The sequence below is a fragment of the Lytechinus pictus genome, chromosome 1 (genome assembly GCF_037042905.1).
Source record: "Lytechinus pictus isolate F3 Inbred chromosome 1, Lp3.0, whole genome shotgun sequence".
Taxonomy (NCBI): Eukaryota; Metazoa; Echinodermata; class Echinoidea; order Temnopleuroida; family Toxopneustidae; genus Lytechinus; species Lytechinus pictus.
Window position 1 is genome coordinate 38,224,062 of NC_087245.1, and position 11,580 is coordinate 38,235,641.

The 11,580-nt window shown below is 38.5% G+C and overlaps 1 protein-coding gene across 2 annotated transcripts in view; it reads right to left on the bottom strand.

The window, feature by feature from the left end:
• The window catches only part of LOC129266774 (pumilio homolog 2-like), a 36,654-nt gene extending 31,373 nt beyond the window's left edge, over positions 1-5,281 (bottom strand). For both annotated transcript variants that reach the window (XM_064102240.1, XM_064102233.1), the window contains exons 1-2: positions 5,191-5,281; positions 1,503-1,825 (exon numbers count right to left, since the gene is read on the bottom strand). In XM_064102240.1, the coding sequence (XP_063958310.1) occupies positions 1,503-1,736 (234 nt within the window). In that variant the 5' untranslated portion in view covers positions 1,737-1,825; positions 5,191-5,281. The remainder of the gene's footprint in view (positions 1-1,502; positions 1,826-5,190) is intronic.
• Between the last annotated feature and the right edge of the window lie 6,299 nt (positions 5,282-11,580).

Below are 11,580 nucleotides of genomic sequence, written 5' to 3' on the forward strand. Positions count from 1 at the left end.
TTTTCAATATTCTGTGATAAGCTATATGCACATTGTGATGAATATTCATTAGGTGGGCTGATGATGTCATATCCCCACTTTCCGTATTCTTATGTTATTACATGAAATCATAATTGTTTCATTTTTTCATACATGGGTAAATGATGCATCTACATTATGATGATATAAGTTGCGGCAATAAATAACTAATGCACTTAATCAGTCGTCAATCCAATTGTTTTAGTTCTTGGTAGAAAAATTTTGAATAAACCTAATTTCATGTAATAAAATACACAAAAGAACAAGTGGGAATATGACATAATCAGCCCACTTAATGGATATTCATGAAGATATGCCTAGAACTGTTTCACCGGAATAATGCAAATCTTTAAAATGCAATAACTTCATTATTTGACATCCGAGTTTGATCAAATTTTCAGCATTTTGCTCTGTGAATTTTACTCTATTGAGATATGTACATATCTCCAGCCTCGACCATTAATTTTTGGGCGGGTACCCAAAAGTCATCTCGCATGAAATATGACTGGTGGAAAAACCCCATATGTGACGTCATCCAGCCACTGCCGCAAGCCAATTTATGAATGAAAATATAGTAAGCATGTGGTGTGCAAGCCTCCCAGTGCCCCACGCAGTATTCCATCAAAACAAGTCTGCAATACTCTTTCACCTCGTACCAAAATCGACCTAGAATTCCACTTTCCTATATTTTATATGAATTATAAAAAGGTATTCTCGGAGGAACTGTTTTCTCACCGATACCAAACAGGTAAGCAAATTTTGATTACTTCTTGCTTTTCCGTCAAAATCTTAGAAGTACATTGTAGCGTTGATATTGCATTGTGTTCATGAGTTTGGAGAATCTATCGCCACATGCACAAAGTCAATTGATTTCCGGGTTTCGGAGCATCAAATGCGCCAGCCAATCACGGTTGTGTTACCATTTTCGATTTCTGATGAACTGAAAAAGGTAACACAAACGTGATTGGCTGGTGCTTCATATGCTCAAGCTGCAAAAGAAACATGGCGACAATTAAACAATCTCAGTCACATCATCACTTGAGAAAGTTTATGGATATTTCAAGGGCAATTGGTGAGATTCAAAATGAGACTTGTTTACTCTTGTGATGAGTTACAATCATGTCTTACACTACGCAATACAAATCAAATACATGTATGTTATACTGGTAAGCAATTTTCTGGTATAGGGTATTGACTTTTCTTCCTTGGTACCCGAGGCTTCCGGGACCCAGGTTTAAGTCCCAGCCCTTCTTTTGATATAAAACCTACAGATTCAAATGCATGTGATTGGTTAAAAAATATCAGGATGAAATCTGTCTTTAGCTTCTGATATCCTTATATTATACTTGTAAGATAACTGCTTGAAAAGATTATTTTTTTAAAGAAAAATTAAAACATTACAGAGTGAGGGCATCTGGATACAAAATTCGAGGACTTTACATGTATATTCAACTTGATGTCGGGGTTACCTCAAGTTCACTTACCTGATCAAGGACAGAGTCGTCCCCTACGGCCCATCTCTGCTTGAACTGCCCTCCTGATTCGTTCATGGTGTTGCTGGGCCTCTGGTAGAAATAACCTACTTGTGCGTCGTCTCTCGTGCGCTGTGGCTGTGCCATACGATTGTATCCTTGTCTCACGCCGCTGCTGTTGGAAAGTGCTTGACTGCCACCGCTGTTGTTATTACGTGCGGAATTCTCCCATGCAACATCATTCATTTTTTTTCTTTCTGATACAGACCCGCTGCTTGTCGTGTCCTGCTGAAGCTATGTACAATATATATATATGCAGGCACCACACATTAGGCCTGAAAGAAAAAAAAAGTATTTGCATACTTGCTTTGAAAAGGCAATCTTTTTAAGTTAATGATAATACCATGAAAAGAGAATAGAAGTACCTATGGTACCATTAAATTGCAGTGTGGTGAGCATTTAACATACTTTGCTATAATCTGTATTTTGAAGGAAATTATTTGTTTTTTAAATTGTATATCTCAGAGTCTACTGCATTGAATTTGCACATTTATAGATAAAGTTAAATGCGACTTCCGATTTGCCAGCAGTGAACCTTCGGTTAAGATTTTGATGTTGATTCCCCCAACGTGGTCTAAGTTCATTGACCCTAATTGACCTTTGACCTTGGTCATGTGACATCAGACTGACAGGATGTTCAGTAATACTTGATAACCATTATGTCCAAGTTTTCATGAACTAGGCCCATATACTTTATAAGTTATGATGACATTTAAAAAACTTGATGTTGACGACGCCGCCGCGGCCGTAGGAAAAGCGGCGCCTTTAGGTCTCGCTCTGCCATGCAGGTGAGACAAATATCATGAAAAGGATTCCGAGATCGCACCTGTTCAATCTATCACAAGAAAATCTGCAATGGCCGCCACGGGGGTTCCCCACGGCGGGAAATTGGACACCCTTCCAAATATGGCACTCTCAATAATATCAGACATATCGGCCGATTGAATTGGAAAGGCGTGTTGTTGACGCGCACACTCGTTTTCAGAACGAAGTCACGCGCAGCTGAGCGAAGACGTCTGACGTTTAGAGCCAAAAGAGATCTGTTTGGTAATTATCATTCACCAATTTCTAAATCAAAATTATTGATAGTAATAATCAAAATCGGCATTTGCACAGCTGATATAACTATTTTCTCAACAATCAAGCAAATTATTTTAAGGTGTTTAGAGCATGATTTAAACCGCCAAAATTGATCACGGCACTCAACTTTGCGATATTTGGAAACTGCGTCCGATATTTGGCAAAAAACAACCTTCTGGTAGTAAGTAAATAATTTCCGTTAACCATATACCTTTATACTTTTATTCCACATCTACTGGAAAAATAGTTGTTCCTGCAGTCAAGTTTCCAGGTCTATCTTGTTGTCTTTCTAACTTGGATAAATTTGAAAACTGAGTCTGTGCTATTTGTGCAATGTGCTGTGCCAATGTATTGAAATGAAAAAGGCACTATTCCCATGCGTGCACATATAATGCCATGTAGACCATAACTTGTCTTAACTTTGTCTTGAAGCTATCAATTGTTGATGTTGATTAAAATATTTGTATATTTTAATATATTAATATTCAACATTTGTTCTATGGAAATACACATGACTTTGATTCAATGATTGTACTTTCGTTTTGGTCCAATTGTGGGCGCTAATGCCGTTTCGCACCAGCAGATTATTACCAGCATACCTCACCACCAGTAGGATGGGGGGTCGGGTGTCCGGAAACTTTATATTTTTGAAGCCTTCTTTTTTGTCTTTGGATTACACTAAAAATATGAATTCAATAGTTATAATCATCCTCAATTTTGTTCTAATATTTCCAAACATTTTCTACTAAAAATTGATGAAACTTCGCTTGTAAATTTTTCCAAATGACTTTCTAAAATTTATTGTCCGGACACACAACCTGTCCGGACAAACAAAAACTGGGTATAATTGTTCACAAATGTCATAGCAAGTCTCTCAGTCTCAGTCGCATTCGTATTTCGAGGTCAGTATACCCACCGCTTTTCCAAATATCGCAATTGGTAACGCCAACGGCTGTATTTCAGCTTCGAACTCTACTACATCGCTCGTTCAATCTTCAGTCAGACATCGCTTCATTCACTTGGCTTCGTGTGTGTGTATTTGAGTTTTGTCAGACGTGTATAAATCAGATATTATTATTTACGTCTGGGACCGAACTTTAACGTCACCATCCGAAAGACGTGACCAGGGCTCGAACCTCTGCATCAATTTGTAACTTCCCCACAGCTTGGATTACAGGCGCACGCCACAACGCCCAGTCACCGCTTCACCGCTCGCCGTATATCAGTAGAGGCGCACGGCCAATATTGGAGACTGTCTCCAATGTGGGAGATTATCTCCAATATCAGAAACTTTTGTAAAGAATTTGGGTATCCAATTTCAGAGACAGTTCCCAGTTTTGGAGTCCAATTTCCTTTGTTTACATTTGCTGCAAAAGGATTACCTTGGCGGCAAATAAAAATGTGATAAGCAGATTCCTCATGAAAAATTACCCCTTTTCACCGTCTACTTTTGTTTTGATAAGGATTTTTGTTGTCAATCACACACAAAATAAATGGGCTTCTGACCTCAGTGAGACAAAATTTTGGATGGAAAAAATCAAGCTTTTGTTGGTGTTGTTTCTTTTGTCCTTTTGCAAAGCAAGTCTCCAATGTGGGAGATTGTCTCCCCTATTGGAGAGAGTCTCCCATATTGGCCGTGCGCCTCTACTGTATATGTTGATACTGTATGAACTGAAGTTAGCGACCAAAATATTTGCCTACGGCATGCCGGCAGTTTGTTCGCCACATGTTTGCACGATTTGGTCACTTACTTCGGTCCATATCACCATTACGGCGCGCGGCGAAGCGATGTCCGACTGACGACATCAGGATCAAAGCCAAAAATAAAATACAGCCGTTCCCAGCCGGTGCGAAACTGCATAGGCCTACACAGCGCCCAATTCCTTAACTCTAAGTTAAGAAGTTAAGACAAGTGTCCGATATTTTAGCCCTTTACTCTAACTATAGTATTATTTTGAACCTTCTCCATATTTTAATTTTCAATTTTGGGTGGCTTTCGCAAAAAAGAACTCTTCCCGGATTGGGAACTGTGCAGATTGCACTACCAGTACCAGTCCAGATACCATTTCCACTGCACTGGCATGACTGGCACAGTGCCAGTGGCACTGCACTGCACTGTACTTGTCTCTGACTCTGTCTGTCTCTGCACAGACTCCGCTATTTCTGGCAAAAATTCGCTTCTTATCTTAATTTCTGTAGAAATCACAAAAGGGCTAAAATATTCAATAAACAGGAAAATAGCATAATGCAGGTACGAGGAGATACAAGACAAAGAGATCAAAATCCACGTTTATCGACATCGTTCATGGCTGCATGTTCCACTACACACGCACAGTCTCAATACACAAGCACAGCCCAGTCATAGAGTCATACGCAATCCAAGCATAGCTGCCATTGTTTACAGAACTCAATCATAACAAAAAGCGTGTACGACCCTACAGTTATGATTAGTTTTAAAACATGATACTCTTCATTGAAAATTAAAAGCATATAACAAATACTGAATAGTATATCCATTTACAAGTTCGCAAATCAACAATGTTCGATCACCAATACTTACTGCGATGCAGCCCGATTATGACAACATCTCGACAATCATAGCTGCGGCAGCAGCGGGCGACATTTTGAACCGTAGTGCATTGTGGGTGCCATGTGCTTGACCAAAATCGGATTGTTGTAAGTGACGTCATGTACAAACTATTCTGTGATTTTACCTCCGTGGTCTCATTATTTGACCAGGAAAAGGAGGCAGATCACCCATTAAAGAGGTGGGGCTGGTTTTTCATCAACATTTTCCCCCGATCAGCTTCTAGAAGAGCTGAAATATGTTTTGGATGATATACGCTCAGTGGCATAGCTACGGGGAGGCCTGGGGGGCACGTGCCCCCCCTGAGATTTGGTGTGCCCCCCCCCCCCCCCCAGGTGCCCCCCAGTGAAAAAAATTGGCAGAGCAAAAAAAAAAGGGAGAAAGAAGAAAGAAAAAAGGAAAAGAAGAAGAAAGACAGAAGAGAAAAAAAAGAAGAGGAAAATAAGAGGAGGAAGACGAGTGAATGAAATAATGTGAAGGGAAGACTTGCAAAAAAAAACAAATCTTTCATGTTACTATATAAAACTTTTGCTTGCGCTTCGCGCCAGTATTGCCTGTTCGATGATATTCATATCTTGCTCAACAGGCTGATATGGAGCAAGTTTTGAAGTCAATATACAAAATATATTTTAGCTCGGACATCGAGCTTTCATCAATTTTTTTTTCATTAACAAATTTAAGTGCTCTAGCTGTAAAATGTCCCTTTTATAGTCTACATATCAGCATGCACGCTGCGTGGTCAAATTGTTTGATTTGCCAAGTTCCTGTTGTCTACGTGTATTCCATAATGTTCCATTAAACAAATGTATTCAGATCCTGCCCAGATTATAGGTCTAAATCTAAAACATGCGCGATAGCCTGCATGTTCTTTATATTAAATGTACTTAAATTATCCAGTTTCACATCAGAATATCAATAATTGTCTGCTCACGCTTCACGATCGCATTATTAATGATACCCAATTAACTATATCCTATTTATGATTTACAAAATATGAATAGAGTGTCCCGCTTTGAGGTCTAAAATCTCAATTTTCTTCCTCTCGCTCGCATCAATTGTTTAGTTACATACCTATCCCAATTTTCTACAAAAGTGCTTAGAATGACAATTTTTTAGGTCGGAATGTCAAAAAAATTTGCTCGCGCTTCGCGCTCTCATTATTGAAATATATACCGTCTTCGTGGGTAAATGTAAGCAGTCTTTAACAGGTCCCTTTTCGATAATGCTAGAACAGTTAATAAAATTTTCTGCTCGCGCTTGGCGTTCGCAGTAACCATCTAGTTACATACGAATCTTGTTCAGGATCATACATAACATTGCCCAGAATATTAAATTTTCTGAACAAAATACATGAAAGTAACAACAACAAAAATCGCTCGCGCTTCGCGCTCGCAATTTTTATAAGGCTTATGAGATTTTTTCATGTTTATGTTGTTTTATAAGAATAAAACCAAGAAGTGACAGATCGGGGGAAATATAGGTGAAAATAATTTCGGGCCCCGTCCCCGATTGGCGAAAGTCGGATCCGCCCTTGTGACACATACACACAACGGAAAAATTGGTGCCCCCCTGAAAAAGCAAGGACCCCCCAGTGCCCCCCAGAAAAAAAAATCCTAGCTACGCCACTGTATACGCGTAGGCCTAGTTGGCAAGATCGACGGGCGCATGGACAATATTGGGCAAAAAAAGAAAGAAATTAAGAAAGAAAGAAAGGTGAAACGAAAGAAGATAAAAAGGTGACGATTCGCGAATACTAAAATGTTTAGAAACTAATTTGCAGCTCGCGCTTCGCGCGCTCGCATTAATGGTCAATTTTCAATTTTAATTCACATAGGCCTACTCAAAAATAACAAAAGTGCTGTCCTTTTTTATGTCTAAATCGCCTCCAAAATTTCAGCTCGCACTTTGCGCTCGTATACTTAATTATTAAAAAAAACACGAACCTAAACGGGACGGGCATGCTTAAAAATGTTTAGTTTGCAGAAAAGAATATTAAAATTGTCCAACTCGTGCTTCACGCTCGCAAAATCTATTTAGGATACCCATCATTTTCATGCAGTTCAGTGGCGTAACTACGGGGGGGGGGGGGCATTGGGACACGTGCCCCCCCCCCCCCCCATCGGATGGCAAAAAAAAAAAACGGGGAAAAGGAGGAAAAGGGGGAGAAAGGAAAAGAAACGTAGTGGGGAAGAAGAAATTATTGTTGATTATAATTATAATTATGTGAAATATAATTTGCTCAAGGCCTATATTGTTCCTAGTGCTAGCATTGTCTGTTTAATGAGATATATAATCCTGTTGTACTAAGACCTCCCGTTATATACACCAAATATATTTCCTCGCATTTTTCGAGTATATTGTTTTAAGTAGTGACACAATTATGCTTCTTTTTCATGACTACTTAAAGTGCCCCATTTTAAGGTCTTTATATAAAACATTTCCTGTCTGTGCTTACGTTCACGTGAGTGGATTGGTGATATATATATCTGCTCTTCATGAATTCCTAAAATCAGTCCTTAAAATGTCCCTTAATCTGAATATCAAAAATTTTCATCTCGCGCTTCGCGTTCGCTTCATTTGATTAGTGAAATACGTATATGGTCTTAGTGAATTCCTACAAACAAGCCTTAGAATGCCCCTCTTCAGGTCTGAATTTCCTAAATTTTCAGCTCGCGCGATTAGTGAGATGCGTATGTTAATCATGATTACAATGACTGAGTGTTTCATGTGTTTAGATGCAATTCTAACAAAATCAGCAATGGCTTGGCACTCACATTAGATGACTATGGTGAGATATGTATACTCTTAATGGATTCCTAAAATATAGTCCTTAAAATGTCCCTATATTTGGGGTCAATATAAACAAAAATTTCAGCTCGCGCTTCACGCTCGCATTGTTTGTTTAGCGAGACAGTTATACGTATCATGATTACAAATATTTGCTTATAATGTCCCATTTTAGGTCTAAATATAAAAAAATTTCAGCTCTCGTTTTTAGCGCTCGCATTATTTGATCAGTGACATACATATCCGTTTAATTTTCCAAGTCAATATACAAAAAAGTTTCAGCTTGAGCTTCGCGCTCGAAATTTTGTGTAATGAGATTTTTTTACGATTACAAAATGTGATTACAATGTAAGAGAGCGCGCGCAATATAGAACGGAAAGGGGGAAATGCAGGAACGGGAAAATGAGAGAAAGAGAAAGCATAAGAAGGCCAAAGGGGGGGGGGGGGGGAAGAGATCGAGATACAGATAAGACAAAAAGATTTGGCACGGATAGCGTATATTATTTATATTGTGATCTGAAAATAAAATTTGCACTCCCGCTTTCCGTGCAAATCTTTGTCTTATATTTATCTCTCTCTCTCTCTCGATTATCCCCCCTTCTTTGTTTCTCTTTCTCCCATTTCCCCGTCCCTACCTTTCCTCTCTCCATTAGTATTTTGCGCACTCCCTCTTCCCTTCGTTTCTTTCATCTCTCCATTCCCCCCACGGCTTCCTTTTTTTCCTCTCTCACTCTTCTTCGTTTTCTTTTCTTTCCCCTCGCCATTCATTTAGTTTCTTCTTCTTTTATCTCTCTCTCTCTTTTCTCGCTCCTTTTTTATTTCCCCTCACCCTTTCTGCTCTTTTCATTTTCTTTGGCTCACCTCTTCTTTATTTTCCCTCAATCCCTTTCCCTCTGGTAAATCACCAATTCGTTTACTGCCAACTTGTCCACTCACCAAATAGTCTACTTTCATTTAGTCTTATGCAATTCCGTCCATCAACATTTCGTCCAACAACCATGGTCCAATCATCACTTCGTCTATGACCATTAAGTCTCATTGGTCTATTAAATATCCATTTTATTGTCGTTCATTTTGCACAAGTCTTAGTCAAATTGGACCAAATGGTATATGGACTAAATGGCTATTGGACCAACTGGTTATTAGACGAAATGGTGATTGAACGAAATGGCAATTAGACAATGAGGATAGTGGAGGTACTGATGGTAGACCAAATGATAGTAGATGAGTTGGCTTTTTAGACGAATTGGAAATAAACCTTCCCTCTCCCCCTCCCTTCTCTCCTGTTCCCCTTTTCCGGCCTCCTCTTTTTCTCTGTCCTCCTTCCTCCCCCCCCCCCCGGGCAGGGCGGGAGGGTGGGGGTGCATGGGTCCAGGGGCTTGCACATCCCCTATGTAAATCTTAAGACTTCAAACACTAACAATCTGACTTCTTTCTGATCTGTATCAAATTTATTAACATGATATAAGGCATTTGCATTAACGACAATGAAACTTCAACCAAGTTTATTTTTTGAAAAATAAATTTGTATGGTAATCACATTATGGCAAGGAAAAACAATAATGATGCCTATCTCTTTATTTGATATATCACCCTCTTCTAAACACCTTAACCATGATATTTTACTTTTACCCAAGGGTCATCAATCGTCAGTAAAATCCCTGGTAAGATTGGCGGGTGTACCATTCTCAATAATTACTACACCGCAAAACTCCTGTGTTGATTTAACACCAGCCCAGATCTATATATGTCCACACCAGATAAGTATTGAAACAACACCATTTTGGAATCAAATTGATGCTGTTTTACTATTAACACCTATCTGGTGTTAGACTAATTTACCAAAACCGGTGTTGTTTAACACTTCTCTGGTGTGGACATATATAGATTCCGGGCTGGTGTTAAATCAACACCGGAGTTTTTGCAGTGTACTAATAATAATGATTATAATAATAATTCACTTTTATACATTATAGTGGTTAATACATAGGAACCATGTCTCTAAGAGTTTTACAAGACATCATTAACCCCAGCCATCGGATCCTGACATGCCCGTACACAATATCTACACTTTCTCCACTCCCTTGGGAGCATTGATCATTTTTCTATGTATACAGATCATTGAAAGCTTAGACATTACTTGTACAATAGACCAGCAATTCCATTCTGCATAATTATGATCAGAAGAAGGTCATTTGAACTCAAATGGTATGGTGGTTTGATATTCAATGAGATCAGCACCAACTTTGACGTCTTGATTATTCATATAATCTTGTAAATTGTGCTTTTCATTTGATCCAATTTAGGTAGAGCAAAAATGCGTCCATCTAGCAACTATTTAATAATTAATTATATTGTCACATCCCTGATTCAAAGTAAAACCTACTTTTTTGTTAAATAGCCTTTCCCTTTGCATGCAAAGCCCAACTGTCTACAGTCTACAGTGAATTAAACAATTACTTTAGTTTTTTTTTGCTGAAATTCCTTCTCTTTCTGTCTTTACTGCGTGCTTAGAAACATGTTTTGTGATAAGGGCTATACAGATAATGTTGATTATCATTATTAGAAAAAGCAACAAATACACTCACAGAGTTCATAGTCATGCTATTCTAGTACACTGGTCTATGTAATTTTTACTTCTGATATGTCAGGCATTCTTACACAATATTTTTCTTTGAAATTTTAACATAGATGAAAGAAGAGACGGTTAATTCTGATGAAAGACGTAACATGAAGGTGAATGAAAAAGAAGGGAAAGGGTGGGGCGGGGCAGCCTAGAACATCTAGGCGGAGACTGCAAGTCTGATACTGTTGCACATAAAATAGGCAATATGTCTGATGCAGCGAGACTACACCCACTGACTAGTCTTGCCACATCAGACACATTCCTTACATTTAGATTATTTGTAAAAATAGATTATATATATATATACACTGCAAAAACTCTGGTGATGATTTAACACCAGCCCGGAATCTATGTCCACACCAGAGAAGTGTTAAACAACAACAGTTTCGTTTTGAATAAACACCAGATAGATGTTTATACAACACCAATTAGTATTAAAACAGCGTCTGATTAATTCCAAACTGGTGTTGTTTCAATACTTCTCCGGTGTGGACATATATAGATTCCGGGCTGGTGTTAAATCAACACCGGAGTTTTTGCAGCATAGGCTTGGGGTGGAGAGGAGATGTTCAGGGAAGATGAAGGGAAGAGAGGAAGGACTATACAGATATCTTAACAAGAATATATGAATTCTTTAAACGATAGAGAAGGAATGGATACGAAACTTAATACAGTAGGGATGCCAACCTAGTAAAACAACTGCAGTATTTTGAGGGATGAAAGAAGTTTTTTTGATAGAAAAACAGTGTTTTTAAGCAACAGCCATTGCATTGTAATACAATTTGGAGGAAAATGTTATTATATTAAACCCAGCTGCAGTATATTCATTAAAAAGAGTGTGAATAAGAATAATTGGCCTCTCTGAGATTGAGAGACATAGGCCTATAGAGAGACAGAGAGAAGTCAGGAAATAAGTATGGTTAAATAATTTCTTTTAATAATCGATAAGT